Consider the following 19289-nt stretch of genomic DNA (forward strand, 5'->3'; position numbering starts at 1 on the left):
GAGTTATTTTCAGAGGACAGTAAATTTGTACTGCTAAACAAGCTGTACACTGACTATAAGTTATATCCAAGTTTCATTTCCACAATGCTGTCCCATGAAATGATATAATAAAATATTTAGAGAAATGGGAGATACTGTATACCATAAGATTTATGAACGGCTAGAATAAGAAAGAAGAACTTGGCCCCATTTTCTGAATTGTAGCCTAAAGATTGACATCCAGTCTTGATTACCCTGTACTGACCATATGGATGCAAAAACAAAGATACCCTAATATAAATCCCAGTAATCAAACACCACAAGACGCAACAGTTAAAGCGGAATTTTCAGAACTTCTGCACAATTAAATCAATAGTATGTAAAGAATGTAATTCAGAGTGTTTTGAAGTGAAATGCTCTACACTAAATACACCATTTTATCTAAGCCTTCAGAATTTGTTTCTTTGCAGTGAACTGTGCCGAATCTTTGGGTGGAAAAAAAAAAAAATGTTGAATTTCCCATTTAACTAATTATGCATTACTTGTGCATGTCCTAGTAATGTGAGAAATATTTAATGCATGACATTGTGGGCAGAGCAGACCTGCTCTTTAAACAGTCACTGTTATGGTTTTAGATTCACTAAAGACTAAATTCCTCTAATACACAGTGACATTCACTTCAACTTTGCTTCCACTTGCCTTCAGCAACCTCCCTTAATGGCTCTAGATTCTGAAAGAAGCTTCGACAGCAACACTTCATCACTGTTAATCCTGCAATTAATCTCACTGGCCTTTTATTCTGATCTAGGATCTCAATGTTTTTCATGAGAGCTTGCGGTCTCCATAGTGTATAGTGTGTGCTAATGTAGCAGGCAGGGCAGCAAAATGTAAAACCCAAAAAACTAACAAACACTAACACCAACCAACAGAAAACCCTACAACAGTGTAAATACGTGCCTTGTGATGGCAAACCGCAGGAGAACCATTTCACAGGACAACTTTTACTTCTTTTAGATCGCCAAAAGTGGATGTCCAACGTCCTAAAGTAAACACCACTGTACAAGTTCATTTAGACAGTGTCAATGTTAGCAGAGGCAGTGCCTTCAGTGTTTCAGAGAGAACTAGGTAATCTTTGCCAACTTTCCAGAGCACACAGCTAATGTTTAAACTGTACTTTAAGCCAAAATGAGAGCTGTCTGAGCCATGGACTGGCTGGTGAGCCTGGATCTGACCTAAGCTTCGGTTTTCGCAAGCACTGAATTGACAGCCTCAACATATAAAAACAGAAGTCAATGAGGAATTGTAAATCAGGTAGAGAAATGGCCCAAATCCAGTCTTTCATATGTGACGGATTAACGTAGATCAAATCAGTGTGAACAGTAAACACTGAAATTTAATACATATTAAGCATGGTAATGCTCAAAATCAATCAATAATTTTAATCAATTCAATCTATATCAATTACATAATATGATCTATATTCAATTACAACCCCAATTCCAATGAAGTTGGTACATTGTGTAAAACAAAAACAGAATACGATGAATTGCAAATCCTTTTCAACCTATACTCACAATTGAAAACACTACAAAGACAAGATATTTAATGTTCAAACGGATAAACTTTGTTTTTTGCAAATATTCACTCATTTTGAATTTGATGTCTGCAACACGTTCCAGAGAAGTTGGGACAGGGGCATGTTTACCACTGTGTTACATCACCTTTCCTTTTAACAACACTCAATAAGCGTTTGGGAACTGAGGACACTAATTGTTGAAGCTTTGTAGGTGAAATTCTTTCCCATTCTTGCTTGATGTACAACTTCAGTAGCTCAACTGTCCGGGGTCTCCGTTGTCGTATTTTGCGCTTCATAATGCGCCACACATTTTCAATGGGAGACAGGTCTGGACTGCAGGCAGGCCAGTCTAGTACCTGCACTCTTACTATGAAGCCACGCTGTTGTAACAATGCCAAGCCACATTCTGCATGTGTCTTGCTGAAATAAGCAGGGACGTCCCTGAAAAAGACGTTGCTTGGATGGCAGCATATGTTGGCATATGCTGCCATCCATATGGCAGCAATTAACCTGTTCACCTGTGGAATGTTCCAAACAGGTGTTTTTTGAGCATTCCTCAACTCTCCCAGTCTTTTGTAGCCCCCGTCCCAATTTCTTTGGAATGTATTGCAGGCATCAAATTCAAAATGAATATTTGAAAAAAAAAAAAAAAAAAAAAAAAAAAAAAAAAAAGTTTATCCTTCTGAACATTAAATATCTTGTCTTTGTAGTGTATTCAAGTGAATATAGGTTGAAAAGGATTTGCAAATCGTATTCTGTTTTTATTTATGTTTTACACAACGTCCCAAATTCATTGGAATTGGGGTTGCAAATCTATAAAGATAATTTTAATGCTATGTGAAAGGAGTCCATTAATTGTAAAGAAAGACTGCTGTGCTTGTTGGATGAGCACCCTGAGATTAGAAATCTTTTGTGCACATGGGTCAGTTCAGATGCATTATGTATTAAGACAGGTGTTAGATACAGGTCACAATATAGGGATTTCTGCAATAAGTGTGATTTGGGCATCTAGCCTGAATGCAGCCGAATGTTCATATTACTGGACACTTCAGTGCTGTGTAAAGCTGAAGATTTCAAATCATCTTTGAGCCACTTTCATATAGTCCTCAACAGGATATCAGCATACATGGCATAACCATGATAAAACTGCATAGATGCCATTTCCTTTGTGGTCACTCCCTTTTAATAAAATAATAATAATAATAAAAAAAATAATAATTAAAATGTGTGTACATGCAGGGCCTGTCAGATGTGTTCACACAACAGAAATGAGTCATTATGAATGAGCACCGGTGGGAAAATCAGATCCATAAAAAATAAATAAAATATCTACATTGAGTAGACAAGGCTTGTACTGAGATCATAGTCTAGAACTTGTTTAGGAAAAAGGAAAAAATAAGTAAATAAAAAAAAGAGAACTCTACCTAGAGGTGTCAATTTCACAGAGAGAGAATAGACGTCCCTAAAGTAAAGAAAGACCGAGCCTAAAGTAAACCTGCAGCTTTTAATATACCTCTGCTTTCTTGCACCTGGCTTTACAACAAAGACAACCTTTCACAGAGACACAGAGAACAGAGAAGTTTTTTTTTTTATTTAATGGCTAAATAATGCATGCTGATGCATGTTTGCTGAGGACACTATGAGGCTACATGAATACTTTATAACAGTCCTGCAAAATGGCCACTGTGCAGCTGGACTGGACCTTGAGAAGAACGTTAGGTGTAAAACATCAGCTTTTTTTCTTCAGTATTTTAAACAGCTCCCACATGTAGACGTAAGCGTGCGAGGGCATCATGCAAAGTGGGCAGAAGAAACATGGGCTGGGTCAGTGGGTTAACCTTGGCTCAAAGGGAAACTTTGATCTTTGAAGTTAAATAAACTGTTTGAGGTAGCATAGAGCCTGCCCAATACAAGCAGTGCACATAACCCATCACCTACAAGGCAAGATCCTCTGGTGGTCTGAAAGAACAATAGATAACCTGTTACTGAGGAGGTAAAATGTATATTTTGTCCTCTAAAACGCAGTTTAACTTACAAAAAGGCCTGTTCAGCTCTCACTTATGATAATGATATAACAGTATGTTTCCACAGTTAGCATTCTAAAGGTGCTTTTCCACCACATGCAGTACGGCACAATATGGTTATTAATTCGAACCTGTTGCTCAAGTATCTGTGCCCAACTGTACAGCAAAACTGGGAAAGATGGTGGGGTTTTCTGGAGCTTTTGTGTTCATATGATTAAGCGCAATGCTGCTGTTAACAACAAACACAAACAAGAGCAGGAACAACAGAGGGGCTTAAAGCTCTGATTTGGCTTTTTGCTTAGTATTTGGGTTTATGCAAACTACAGACAGTGAATTTGGTTAGGAAAAAAGTCTATTAGGCTTGGCTGATATCTAAAAATAATGACAAGGATATTTTCTGGGTAAAACCATTATGGACGTGACAGAATTCTGTGACGACTATTGTTTCAATAATCTGCACATTCCGCCTCCAGCTTACCCCAGCATGAAGGTTAATCTAATTCAGCATGAGTAGTCAGGTACAGTACTGTTCACCTGGCTGTGGAAATCTTAAATTATCAACTATCAAGTTCAAATGTACTGTGTCATACTATACTGGCTGGTGGGATCAAAAAAGGCCTTTTCAAACATCGGCATCATGGCTGCATTTTAAAAATACTACTCCACCTTATTCACCTTTAGCCTAGCAACAGCTCCTACAGAGACATCTTAATGGAACTATTTTTTAGCAACTGAACGTGAATAAACTTCGTTAACCACTTCTAAATCAATAATGTAACTGTGGAATACCACCATAAAAGAAATGTGAATGCATTATGGCATACTAATTATAGCAGACTTGACATTTTTCCACCAAACAAAAGAGAAAAGCATGTAAAAACAGTGAGGATCATGATGGGACATGTAAGACAGACTAGAGATACAGAGGGGAGGGGGGGACGAGAGAGAGACAGAGACAGAGAGAGATAGACAGACACACTGAGGGGTGACTTGAGCAGTGCAGGAGGAAGTGGAGATGATATGCACACTGACCTGAGTGAGATCTGGGATGTCACCCTGATCAATCCCAACTTGCTGTGTCAAACAAACAAACAAACAAAACAAACAAACAAAAAGGCAAACACAAACAAAGGGAAGGGGATAAGAAAAGAAAATAACAAAGGATCATTAAATCATGCAATGACTTTAAAAATGAAAGAAAAAAAAATACAACCCCAATTCCAATGAAGTTGGGACAGTGTGTAAAACAAATAGAAAACAATGATTTGTAAATCCTTTTCAACGTATATTCAATTGAATACACTACAAAGACAAGATATTTAATGTTTAAATGGATAAACTTTATTGTTTTTTGCAAATATTCACTCATTTTGAATTTGATGCCTGCAACACGTTCCAAAGAAGTTAGGACAGGGGGATGTTTACCACTGTGTTACATCACCTTTCCTTTTAACAACACTATAAGCATTTGGGAACTGAGGAGACTAATTGTTGTGAAACTATTGACACTATTGTAGGTGAAATTCTTTTCCATTCTTGCCTGATGTACAACTTCAGTTGCTCAACAGTCCGGGGTCTCCGTTGTCATATTTTGCGCTTCATAATGCGCCACACATTTTCAATGGGAGACAGGTCTGGACCGCAGGCAGGCCAGTCTAGTACCCGCACTCTTTTACTACAAAGCCACGCTGTTGTAACGCGTGCAATGTGGCTTGGCATTGTCTTGCTGAAATAAGCAGGGACGTCCCTGAAAAAGACATTGGATGGCAGCATATGTTGCTCCAAAACCTGTATGTACCTTTCAGCATTAATGGTGCCTTCACAGATGTGCAAGTTACCCATGCCATGGGCACTAACACTAACTAAGTGCCACCTGAGGGATTGAAGGTCACGGGCATTCAGTGTTGGTTTTCTGCCTTGCCGCTCACTTGCAGAGATTTCTCAAGATTCTCTGAATCTTTTGATGATATTATGGACTGTAGATGATGACAGAGAATGTTGAGAAACGTTGTTCTTAAACTGTTGGACTATTTGCTCAAGCAGCTGTTCACAAAGTGATGAACCTCGCCCCATCCTTGTTTGTGAACGACTGAGCCTTTTAGGGATGCTCCCTTTATATCCTATCATGACACTCACCTGTTTCCAATTAACCTGTTCACCTGTGGAATGTTCCAAACATGTTTTGAACATTCAACTTTCCCAGTCTTTTGTTGCCCCTGTCCCAACTTCTTTGGAACGTGTTGCAGGCATCAAAATCAAAATGAGTGAATATTTTCAAAAACCAATAAAGTTTATCCTTTTGAACATTAAATATCTTGTCTTTGTAGTGTATTCAGTTGAATGTACGTTGAAAAGGATTTGCAACTCATTGTTTTCTGTTTTTAATTGTTTTACACAACGTCCCAACTTCACTGGAATTGGAGTTGTAAATGAAAATAAACAAACACCACCAACTGAAATGCGGAGTTCAGGCATGCTGCAGTACACTCAGACAGAGATGGGAATGAATGTTGAAGCGGATAATGCTTCAGACAGCTGGGACTAGACCATGGGGGCCGGTGTGCTGGGACTCACTCAAAAGCAATTTAAAACACAAAAACTCCTACACACACACACAGACAGAAATTATGATTTATTCTTAAATGATGGTTTGCAGAGAGAGGAAAACAGAATGATGGACATTCTTCTCAAAGATTCAATTGTAAAGTCACGTCTCAGCAATGCTTTCTGCATCAAAACAGAAGCCGACCAGCAAGATAAGGAGAGAGAGAGAGGGTGGGAGAGAGGGAGAGATGGGGAACATAAGGATGGAGAAGCCAATAAAGTAAGACAGCATAGGGGCTGGGCTAGGCTGGTGAAGATAACAGAAAGGAAAGTGCAGAAAATGTGACAGACTGCATAGGAATTCATCAGTGTCATGGAGTTGGAGGACTATTACTGTGCTGCCTTAAGGAGCTCAACTATGACAACACATGCAAGCCCTCCAAACCACTCCGTTCTGGACCAGAAATCAGCCACTGCTGTGCTCTGACACTTTAGCGACTTCAAACTGTGTGACTACACAGACAGACAGACAGAAATATGGTGAGAGACCATGTTGAGAGAATATAACAGATGGGAAAGTGAGCGACTGAATGAGAGAAAAATTGAGAAAGATGGTGAGAAAAAGATATTGATAGAATAAAAGGAAAGTATGAGAGAGAAAACTGGAAAGAATGAGGACAGAAAGAAAGAGTAAGAAAGTGAGAGTACAAAGTATCAACAGAGCTGAAGAGAGTGAGAGACAGCTACAGTGAGAGTTTGGGAGTGTGACAAACAAAAATGAAATCTTTGATCAAATTCTTCCTCAATCACTGCAGAAGCTCTCTCACAGGAGACCGAGGATTATCAAAAAGCTGCTGATGCTGAGGCATCTTAACCTTGCTAACTTGGGGGATGGAGGGTATGACCACCCTGAGGCCTTTCTGCTAATAGGGGGCTCAGGGATGCAGGTTCACACAGCCTAAAGCATTGTCATCTCCATCTCTGTTTAAATCTGACATTCCTAAAGACATCTTTAAACGTGGAAGAAAAAAAAAAAAAAAAAAAAAAAAAAAAAAAAAAAAAAAATGTTGTATGACTGGTGTCTCAGTTTTGAGGGCATGACATGAAAAGGAGGCCTCACGGTACCTAAAATGTCTGAGACCAGTCTTGGCAAAACATGCGACCCACATACGTCTGTGTGTACATATCCATAAGAAAGAAAACAATACCTCTGCTACTTTGAGAAACTCCGACAGCTTGGTCATCCTGTAAAGGAACTTCTTGTAGATGTCCAAAGCATCTTTGCACTGGTTCTTCTTCATATCGAAATATTTTTCTGAGAAGGAGCGAGAAAAAGCAGCCATTAGTCAAGCAATTTGAAGCAGACAAAGACTGTAATTACCACATCAGCGGCCTGTCAAAACACACGCACGGCTGCCTGATGGCACTGCCAAGATCCAGATAGAAGCTGCAGGAGGCAAATTGTCCTCTCAAGGACATCTAGCACATCTAATGCTTGTTCAGAGCTGTCAAAATTGAGGATCAGCCATTTAGCAGGGACTCCTTTTATAAATGGCTCAAACTTAACGACTGTGCTATTATGATAAAAACAGCTTAGCAGGGAAAAAAAATTGTTCTGGACATTTGAACCATGTCAGCGCTGATAATGGTGTTTGGCAGAGCTTTGCTAACACAAGCTCCTTCGTGAAGCGAGCATGTGCGAGTCTGTGCAGGTGGCAGGTAAAAGCCACAGGAGCTGTCAGGCTTTAACAGCCACGGTGACAATATGATTCAGTCTCACATACATACAGCCTGTTCTGAGAGTGAGAATAGGGTACACTTTCCTCAGAGCGAGAAGAGGACACACATTTCTGAGTGAGTGAGAATATAGCACACATTTCTGAGTGAGAATAGGATAGACTTTGCTCTAAGAACGAGAGAGAGAGCGCAAGAGAGAGAATATATAACACAGAATACTGAGAGAGGAGATTGAAAGGACTACCCTCCCCGATACCCCTTTTCCACAATCAAGGTACCAGTGCTGGTATCTTTGTAAAAACCAGACTGCATTTCCACTGCACAATGATCATGTAATGGTCATGACTAAATTTGAGCTGGTAATTACCATAAATCCATGCATAACGCTGCCCAATATCACAATGACGATATGAGAAACAATAAATTCTTATTAAAATAGTGTGTCTCTGACTGGACGTTATGCAAACGTTTTTCGAATCTGTAAACAGATTTCTTAGTAACCTCTCCTTTAGGCAAACAGCAAAATACAAAATTTTAAAAGCATCATTCTCTATTGTGCAAAACAAAAAAAATAAAATACAAAATGCACACACAATTTTGTACACTGAAAGGCTGCGAAACAGTCAGCACATCTGGCTGTAATAAATAATTCTCTTATTTAGGCACACAAGAATGATGCAAATTAATTTACTTGTGTTTAAATAAATGTTTGTTGTGAAAGCAACCACTACTGCCATGCACACTTAAAAACAAATGTTGGGTGTGAGAACAATTCTAATGTTTGATGTGTTTTTACAGGCTTGTAGTTCGGGATGGAGAACTTTGAGCTGTACACATATTGCCTGTTTAGTAGCAGCACTCAATCTCAGCATACAGTAGCACTCATTTGGCTTCTAAAGGTTTATGCCAGCAATGTAATTACATCTCTCTGGCACTGAATGTTTGAGGTAATTTGATCTGTTAAGTCATCACCACTATAACTATGTTTATTGCAGAAACTTAAATGATAAAGATAGGATTTATCGGACAGCCCTACTGTAGAAACTTCCAGCTGGTGACAAACACATTTTGAGATCAAATCAGATAACTTTACTCACCCCAGCTATTTAAAGGCGTCGAGCACCGGTCAGTTGTCTCAAACATGTCTCAATAAATGTGTGTTGCTTCGTTTTATTTACACAGATTTGCCAAAAACCAATTGCTGAAAATGTTCAATGTGAAAAAATATGACACCTGTGGCAAATAACTGCAGTCAGCAGTTAACTGTGATCAAGGGAATACACGATAACTGGCATGACAAACAGGATGTGTACATCCTTTTCCTAAACATAAACATTAACAAGTAATGAAAGGACATGTCAGTATGTAGCATGATGCACATTAAATTCCTAACTGGCTACATTTACTTTATTGTCAGCCATATAAGGTTGTAGCAATGTGTTATCTTGTGCTTTCATTGCGAAACATACTCCCATTGAAATTGTGGTGTCTTCCACTGGTCACTGATTATTCAGTTTTGTCCTGTTTCCAAATACAGAAGGGCAGCTCTTCCAGGAAACAAGTAGTGAAGACATCGCCCATACCTTGACCCTTTGTGTCACTGGTTCCTTGGTACTAGACCAGCCATTTTATCAGGTGGAATAACAGATTTAGCTGACAACCATTTTTAACCATTTTTTCCCCCACAGTTTAGTCACTGCTAATTCTCTGCACAATGCTATCAGCCTAATGTTCTTTATCTGAGACAAGCCAGCCACCAAATGTTCTCCAGCTGCTGCTCACACATCATTGGATAGCTGAACGTTACTGAAAGAGAGCACCAACTGCCCAATTCTGCATGTATAAGTGGCTGGCTAAAGCTGTGATTGGCAAGCCTTGGATAATGGATGCAGTGGCAAACCAGGCTTGGAGACCTGGGAACAAACCAAAAACATGAATATCTTCCCCTGTGTCTTAGGCACACATAGTTTTAGATTAGGCACTGGCTTCAGGACCCTGTGGGTGGAAAGCGGCCTCACGTTGAACCCAGGGCTAACTCCTCAGAGACAGAGCATATAGTCAGAGGATATACTCTGGCATCAGAACGCAGGGAGGCTTACCCAGCAGGTTGATGACCCCCTCATTATAGGCAGCAAACAGACGGATGGAGTCTTTGAACAGCAGCATGAAGGCAGCATTGATCACACCGTTAGTAAGCTCATTAGGGTTGGCCTGGAGAAACACACACACACACACACACACACCCACCCACCCAAATATCCACAGACAAACACAGAAAAGAGATAATGCTGTTTTCAGCTGATATAGTAGGTAACAGACATTTGCTGAAGTGTTCACTTGTGTAGACTTCGAGACCTGACAACAGTACAGAAAAACAAAGTGTTTATACTTGAAGACACATGTACACAGACATACAAATACACACACGTGCGCAAGAACGCACACACACGCACCTGGAAATCAAGCAGTGCGTCCAGCTGGTTCTGAATAATGGGTAGCGTTTTGATCAGCTTCTCTGTATTCATGGTGCGCATCACTCCATCAATACTGCACAGCGGACAAACACACATATGAACAAACAAATACACAAAAAAACAAAACAAACAAAAACACCATGGCTTGACATCTCCTCTGTCTCAGAGGCTCTCTCCTGCAAAGGCGCCACAAATGACTAGTCTGGTCGTTTTTTTCTTCTTGGCTCCACAACACTTTCTCCACCCTCTCTATGGGGAGCACAAAGGCTCTCAAATATATGCTCCTAGCCTTGGGAAAGAGCAACAATGAATATCAGGGGAGCTGCACCTAACACCGCAATGTGAACGCAAATGAGGGAAAACAGCTCTGGGTGACAATGGAGCAGGGCTTTGAATAATGCGAGTCACACTCAAGATCAAAAATGATGTCCGTCCGTCCGTCCTAAACCTGAGTTAGTTTGCTGTGGTAAAGGCTGCATATAGCTACAGGTAAGCAATACTTCTCTCAGCATATCACGGGTATCATCAGTGCTTAAAGAACACTGACCATCCATGTGTTTTATTACAAAGACAGCATTAAGTAAAACATTAAATAAAAATTGTATTTATTTGTATTTGAATTACTGGTGCCTTTTACCTGTTCCAGTTCATCTAACATAAAAAAAGAAACCTTTCACACATACCCTTTTACTCTGAAATTCAAAAGGTGATTAAACTAGGAAGGGCCAAGTGTGGTGAACACAAGCTAGAGTCAAAATCCCAGCAAGACTGGCATGGCAGTTAACCTGCACAAGACCTAGCACAATTCCTGTGAAATTAGCAGAAGGACTTGTGCAAACAGAAGTAGACATTACCAGGAAAGTTGAGTAACATATGAGTCTCTGCTTTTACAGTCAAGCTTTTTGCATTTTGCAAATTGAAAGAGCCATGAGAGAGTGCATTTCTTATGATTCTAGTGTAACATCACTGGAGAGAAGCAGCAAAATACTGCAGTGTGTAGTTTGTGTGCATGTGGCTGAAACTGCACAACAGTGATACAACATGGCCAGCAAAGCGAAACACTTAAGGATTTTGCTTCTATAGTCAAGTTCTATTGTTCTGAGCATAACAGCCGTATTTTGTGCATGGTGCAGAAATGTAGGATCGCTTGGCAATTCATGGCAAGGACATTCGGTGCAAATGTGAATGTTTGCATCTCAGGAAAATCATTTTAATAAGTTTGTAACAAGCCTGAACACTGTGTGAAAGCATGTCAAGAATGTATCAGGTTTGAGTGTAACAGCACTATTGCAGACAAAACCCCCCAACTTACCTATATGTATTATTTAAGGTTAGACAAGTTTTTTGAGGAATAAATGATTGAATGAAAGAATGACTGAATGAATGAATGATTTGACTGATTGAATGATTGATTGAACGAACAAACGTCCAGACATCTGATTTACTCACCCTCTCTTCATCTTGGTAAAGTCCACAGCAACAAGCCTGTAGGACAGAGCCTTCTCATTCAGATACCGGCTGTAGCGCCTGATAAAGGTGGACATGTCATAGCCTGAGAAGAGTGAGAAAGTGAGAGCCTGAGGACTTTTGTCTTTTCTTTTTTCATAAACCTATACAAAATTAGATGCCACTTCTACTTACCTTGCAGTGCACCTTTATCAAGGAAATTGTTCAGATTGAAGAGAGTATTTCTTGAGGCCAGGTACTGAATGAAACGCTGCAAGACAAAGAAAAGGAGAGACAAAGCAAAAGACTGATTACAATCAAACCACTTAGACTGATGTTTAGTTACACGTGAAGTACAGCTGATGCCAGAGTAGTACTTTAATCTGGAATCTAACAAACGCTAGAATTCTGTAGATAAGGGAATGCTCCCTGTTCTGGCTGCAATGGGTGCAGGCTGGAAAACTGTATGCAAGACAAGACTCACAGCAAGCTCAAGAGTCCACGTTAAGAAAGGTGTGGTGGGAATTCCCAGAAAGCAGAGCGTGTTCTGCTTGGACTTGATGGAACACTGATTATGGCCCAGCAATTGGGGGATTCACGCCAGGACAGCGATGTTCAAACAGAGACAAAGTAAAAGGAGATGTCCCAAAGACTTATCCTACTATAATCAGCCACAGCACCACAAATCATGCCCTCACTCATATATATGAAAACAATAAGTTGGCAGAATATCCAATTTACTTGCCATACAGAGTCAGAATCCCCATAAGCAAGACTATAAGATTACACAACAACTCAGCATGTTGTAAATATGTGTGATGATTTAGGCATGCAGCTTTCACAATGCTAATTATGAAATGAGCTATAAGCTTTACTTTGTAACCATGTTAGCTTTGTCGCTCCAACATAGACCTGAAGAAAACCTCAGGATGACACCAAAATGTCTACATTTGGGAGTAGAAAATTGTGTAAAATGGATTTTCCCCTAAACTACTGCTTTAAGAGCTTGCAGCTCCTGATAGCATACGCTCCTACCTATTCATTTTAAAAGTTGAGAAGAAAAAAAAAAAAAAAAACACTAAACAGCTTTAGCTTTGTTAGGGTTTTATATAACAATGTAAATGTAAACTTTACTCTCAAGGCCGAAGGATCACAGTAACCAGAAACAGAAGCAGCGATGGGAAAAAAAAAAAATCACAAATTATATAGTGATAAGTATAACTAGGGCTGATTAACTAGGTTTAGTGCAGTGTTGAATGTTGAACAAAAATCATTGTATTTAGGTTTTCAATATTCATTTGATATTTGTCCGTTCCAACTTCCCAAACTTAAAAAAAAAAAAAAAAAAAAATTATATATATTAAATATTATATTTATATATAAAATAATAAAAATAAAAAAGGCATCAGAAAACGCCTTCAAGTATTGTGACACTTAATTCTTGACAAAGGGTTTCTATAAGAAAATGAGTCCAGAAAAACTCTTGACTTTCTTCTGTACTGCCAAGTGCTTTTCATCTGTAATCGCTCTCCACTTTCTTGCTTCATTCATTTAGCACACAGTCATCTTTGAGCACAGGTAGCACAATGCTGCTAGCATGGCCCCCTTTCACCTCCTCACAAATCAATTTATTTTTTAGTCTAGTGCTCAACTAGAAATGCACAAAAACGTCTGGAGCACTGGAAAGGTTTTATTTATTTATTTTTAATCCCAAAGAGAGATGGAATGAAAACTTGGCGACCAATCTGCAGTCAAGCAAAAAAGGCTTGCTGCCAGCGGCAAAAGTATTTCAGGGTCAAGTTAAAATTTCTTAAAACGCTTCTAAGCCCTTTTTTTCTGTGGGAAAACTCAGAGGCTTTTTACATTGTAAGGCAAATCTAGCTCAGCCATGTGAAATAACCTGAGGTTAAGAAAGCTTGGTTTCTTGAACTCCACCGTAATTCAAAAAAAAAAAAAAAAAAAAAAAAAAAATCTCAGAGGGCCAGTTCACCTAACCAAGGTAAATTCAGCACACTCAGAAAAGTGGGCCTCTAGTAGAGAAACTGAACTTTAAACTCTGACCTAAAGAAATCATACAAGGTTATTGATGGCCATAGAGCCTTTAAAGAGAGTCATGGGATTAGACCTCAGAGCCAAGTTCCTCTTCACCCTTTTAACAAAAGTTCCTGCACTTGGTCAACCAGGAAAGAATGTGTCTCAAACTAGGAAGTCATTACACACCACTTGACACTTCAACTCCTGGAAAAGCCAACCTACGCCTTATTGTAACAGTGATTCCAGACTCATATGGCTGAGCAAAAATTGGAAATAATTTACCAGAGAACATTGGCTCTTAGAGGACCAATTGTTATGCTGGTCTTTGTAAATTGTATTAACTTTTGTGCTGTATAAATATTCCATACCATGTTACAGAGTGTCCTATAGCTTAAATTAAACTCCCTGTGGCCTGGAAACCACAAGAATTCAACAGAGTGCATTCAGATGGAGATGGTCTGGACAGCAGGGGCCACTTGATTTGCTTTATGGAGCAGCTAATTGCTTAAGTCGATGCATGTCAAAGCTTAGACATTTACATTTAAAAAAAGAAAAGGTTAGTTGTGACAGAGTCTGGAGATGCAGTGGAGAGCGATCTGCTGCCTTCAACATCCTTCAGCATGACCGGTTTGGCAGTGGGTCAGTAATGGTGTGGGGTGGCATTTCTCGGCATGTGCTCGCCAGAGGTAGCCTGACTGCCATTAGGTACCGAGAGGAGATCCTCAGACCCCTTGTGAGACCATATGCTGGTGTGGTTGGCCCTGGGTTCCTCCTAATGCAGGACAATGCTAGACCTCACATGGCTGAAGTGTGTCAGCAGTTCCTGCAAGATGAAGGTATTGAAGCTATGGACTGGTGCGCCCGTTCCCCAGACCTGAATCCGATTGAGCACATCTGGGACATCATGTCTCGCTCCATCCACCAACATCACGTTGCACCACAGACTTTCCAGGAGTTGGCAGATGCTTTAGTCCAGGTCTGGGAGGAGATCCCTCAGGAGACCATGCGCCACCTCATCAGGAGCATGCCCAGGCATTGTAGGGAGGTCATAAAGGCACGTGGAGGCCACACAAAATACTGAGCCTCATTTTGACTTGTTTTAAGGACATTACATCAAAGTTGGATCAGCCTGTAGTGTGTTTTTCCACTTTTATTTTGTGTGCAACATACACACATCATATATATATAAAATTTGAGTCTCACCATAAGCTTCTGTGCCACAGCAAACAATGTATCAGTTTATTATTACTGCCCCAGATGCATCCAATTCACCCAGTTCATGTCCATAATGACACAGAAATGCCAAACGCGACTCACAGAGACATCTAGTGCAGCAAACTGCAATGAGAAAAAGTGAAAATGGACATGATGCCAAGTTTGAGAGCACCAGCTCCACAAAGAATGCCCTGGATCAGAAGGACATTCACTTACAAAGACCCAAGCAGCAGGAAGAACCCTCAAGCTCCAGCACACAAATCAATAGCACTAACTTATGCAGCTACCTTTGTATGCTCACTTTCATCCAGTCAAACTTGGGCTCAGCAACTCCAATCCTTCAACCACTTTTTATAACACCAAAGGCTAAAAGTACTCACTCAAAACAAAATCTCAGTACTATACGCTGGACATACAGACACATAACTCCATTGGAGCACTAGAGTCTGTCCTCATAACCGTGGGAATAACCCTTGGATATCAACGGCATCAAATTGTTGTTCATTATTAAATGCAGAAGGCTCGAGTACAACAGTGGCAAAGAGATTTTCTCCCCTTAAGAAAATGCTGAACCAAGTTCAGATTTCAGCACCATCTCACAACTCTCAATCTGGAGATTACCAATAAAATCAAAACTGACCAGGGTTTTCGGGAGCACAGCTATGTGTGTACGCATGTAGTTCCACACAGAGGAGTGATGCTTTTCTCAAATTCTGAGGTTTCTATGGATACAGCACAGGCAACCAGTGCAGTATAAATAAAAAAGAAAAACAGGAGAAAAACACCAGTGCTGAAAGGAGACCATTTATTCTTAGAGAAAATCAATTTATTCAGAGAAGTGGCATATTTTGTTGGATGTGACTATTTAAAGGCAAAATATGCAATGTAGTGTATATGCTGAGATATAAGACAGAGAAAAGAAATGTCTTCATGATTAATGAAGCAAAAAGGCCAATTCATTCACCACTACTACTTGGCAAGTTCCATACTACAGAGAGAAACTCACTTTTAGAGCAGAACTTTAATGGTCATGTCACATCATTTCTGAGGAACTACTGCTGTTGTAATTAATCTAAAGCTCCATTACCAGATGAAAGGCAATGGTGCGATTTATCCTGTTCTATATGTAGCAGCATTTGTTGTTAGAGTGGGAATTTGGATCGGTCTGAGCATCTTGGACACCAATAAATATGGGTGAATCTCAAATGGCTCCCTACACAGTGGACCATATAAGCTTTTGCATGCAAATATTTAATTCACTATATGTCCAGCAGGGAATTGTGCATATGTGGCTTAAAACCAGATGACTCTTTGTTAAGACATGCAGGAGCCATTAAGACCTGTGCAGTGCAATGCACGGAGTGATTTGAGGTTCAACCTATAGGTGTGTAGTTGACCTAGCCATGCTCCAATCACATGTTCCTTCATAGCCACTGTTAAGGTTGGAAAAGCTTTAGAACACACTTGAAAAAAAAAAACCCACTCAACCTAATGTGAAATCAAAGCAATCTTTGTTGAGAGTCAGTATTTAACTGTTTTAAATACTGTGGTATGGAGCTGGACTATGTCAAAACTAAATAGGAAGAAATATTGCACCATGCTCATGTTAGTCTGATTCATCAGAAATTAAAGTCATTTAAAATTTTAATAAGTAGAGGTGAAACAATGCATGACCCTGCAATACAAATATGTGACTGTGCATCATAGACAGTGGACATTTTATTAACCATGTCATCTAAAATCATCAAATAATGACATTTGCAAATGAACACCAAATCAACCTCACTCCAGCAAACTTCTCTCCCAGGTCTAACGTTATTGGTAAGTTGTGCAGCAACAAGATTGTAGCCAAAATTGTGGGTCGTATTTGTACAACTACAATACTTAACCACTCCACATTTATATATTTTGTCAAAATAATTGTGCACTACAGTTTCTATCTAGTAATAGCTGCCATGAAAGAAAGCACTTGTAGGTGGAATATGGGAGACAACTGTGCATGCCCACCAGAGCAATCACGAGATCCAGTTCAGTAAAAGGAAGCAACATTTTTTTTTCCTCAAAATGTCGTTTATCCCCCTCCCTTGCTTATATGTATTGATTAGCAGGCAGCAGGCACTTATTTTCAACTCCATTCAAGCATTTCTGCTATGGAGGAGATAGAAGGAGGGAGATAGAAGGAGGGAGATTGGAGGAGCATGACAAAGTGTGTGTTTATTAAAAAGGTAATTATCACCTTGGCTAGCTCACATCACTCAAACACAGCAGCCATTATGCAAACAACGGTGCTTTCTGAGCAAAGAGGGAGGCACCAGTATTCAAATACACACACTAGTGGAATTCTTAAATAAGCCCACTCATTTGCAGGGCCAACAAGCAGAGCCTATATTCAGAATAACAGCCAAATGACAACCCCCAGAGTAAACCAATCAGAATAGACCCAGAACGTTTCCATTGTGTCAATACTGCAAATTACAGCAGTCCTATGTCTTTGCGAGGGCTGTTAAAATCCACCCCAGCCACAGAATTAAAAGCTAACAATCAACCCTGAAGACCTGTTTTCTATGGCTGTGTGTGTGTGTGTGTGTGTGTGTGTGTGTGTGTGTGTGTGTGTGTGTGTGTGTGTGTGCGCTCATTAAAACCAGAGTAAAAGGCAGGCAGTTATTTATCTTTGTAAGACAAACACTTTATCTGAGTTCCCAACACAAGCCATACCCTCAAGTGATCCCTCAACACACACACAGAGCAGTCAACACTCCTAGGCAATGAACAGCATCAGTCTCCAATCTTCACATTTTCACACATACACTTGTATACACACCCAGTGAACACCCACACAGATATACTTCCCTTATCTTTACTTTGTACTCCCCTCCCCTGTTTCTTCCATGAGCCAAGACTGGGTGTGGTTTTTTGAATGTATGGATATCGGGACTCAGTGTTCAAGTCTTGTTCTGTTACCTGATTAAGTAAGTGAAGATTGACCCCCCCTCAAAAAAAAAAAAAAAAAAAAAAAAAGTAGCATTATTTTGTCTGCAGAGCTACAGAAATCAGAACACAGAAGTCAGCAGGGAGTGCTGTGTTGAGGAATTCAATCAATTTTTCTAAATTTCTGCATAACTTCATTTTTAAGATGTTAAAAATAGCCACTCTTAAGTTTCTGCATAATTTCACAGCAAACTCACTGACTAATATTCTTCACAGCTGCGATAAGAACCAGTAGAGGAATGTCTACAATATAAATATAGCATTATTATTTGAAACAGTAAGATCTATGGGCACATCACAATTCTTCTGTTTATATATGTAATTTAACTCTTCAGACATCTGGTTCCCCTCACCACCACCATGCAAGTTTCTCTAGACCAGAGCACTTCATACCAAACCACTCTGAACGACTTTCTATACATCTTAGATTGATTATGAAGAAAAAAAATAAAAATAAATTCCTGTTTAAGCAAAATGGCAAAGAGATATATATATTTATATATTTTATTTATTTAAGAGGAGGGTAAAATTTTTAATTAACTGAACAAACAGGTTCAGATCACCTTTTTTTATTCACAGAGGTGAAATAATCGTTGGTATATTTGAATCCTACTCATTAAAAAAAAAGTGGATATTCAAACAGCACAATAGGGTAAAATGTCCTTCTATACTACAAGAGATTCCACTGCCTACACAGCCCAACTCTGCCTAGTGTGCTTCAGCAGCTGCTGCAGTAGCTAAGGTCAAGACTACGCAGCCACATAAGGGGCAGGGGAGTCCCAGTCTGAGGGCAACCGATTTGTCAACTACTCAACCCCATTAGAAGACCAAAGAGCTGATTTAAATTCTGCTCCTTTCCTTTCTGTCGTTCTCTCTCTCTCTGGTTCTCCAAGTTGTCATGTCCTCCATCATTCCACTGTCAGCATTTTCCTAGTCCCTCTGCCTTTTCTTGTCTCTCTCTCTCACACCGTGCACACACAGCCTCTCTACCTCTCTTTCCCTCACTGATTCTACCCATTTATCTTTTCCAGCCACCCTCATTCCCTCGATCCCTCGAGTCACGTCACAAAAGCAAATTGTACATGCAGTATCTAGGCCACTGGTGGGAGTGACTCAGAGAGCATCTCACAAAACACACACAACTCTCACACGAGCGTGTCCTTATGATCAGCACTTTATCAGTGTGTCCTCCACTGCTGGGACACTGTCTGCGTCTACAGACGTCCTCCAGTTTGTCCTTGGAGTTTTAAACAGTGCTGCTTTACACCCAGT

At 39.8% G+C, this 19289-nt stretch overlaps 1 protein-coding gene across 6 annotated transcripts in view; it reads right to left on the reverse strand.

The window, feature by feature from the left end:
• The window catches only part of si:ch211-200p22.4 (phosphatidylinositol-binding clathrin assembly protein), a 72021-nt gene that overhangs the window by 33273 nt on the left and 19459 nt on the right, over nucleotides 1–19289 (reverse strand). For 3 of the 6 annotated variants that reach the window (XM_017710271.1, XM_017710270.1, XM_037546333.1), the window contains exons 3-9: nucleotides 11976–12051; nucleotides 11784–11886; nucleotides 10314–10407; nucleotides 9960–10071; nucleotides 7332–7438; nucleotides 4612–4653; nucleotides 3494–3514 (exon numbers count right to left, since the gene is read on the reverse strand). In XM_017710271.1, coding sequence (XP_017565760.1) covers nucleotides 3494–3514; nucleotides 4612–4653; nucleotides 7332–7438; nucleotides 9960–10071; nucleotides 10314–10407; nucleotides 11784–11886; nucleotides 11976–12051 — 555 coding nt within the window. The remainder of the gene's footprint in view (nucleotides 1–3493; nucleotides 3515–4611; nucleotides 4654–7331; nucleotides 7439–9959; nucleotides 10072–10313; nucleotides 10408–11783; nucleotides 11887–11975; nucleotides 12052–19289) is intronic. The other 3 variants (XM_017710269.1, XM_037546336.1, XM_037546346.1) reach the window with 2 other exon arrangements.

Source organism: Pygocentrus nattereri, chromosome 2, assembly GCF_015220715.1.
Source record: "Pygocentrus nattereri isolate fPygNat1 chromosome 2, fPygNat1.pri, whole genome shotgun sequence".
NCBI lineage: Eukaryota > Metazoa > Chordata > Actinopteri > Characiformes > Serrasalmidae > Pygocentrus > Pygocentrus nattereri.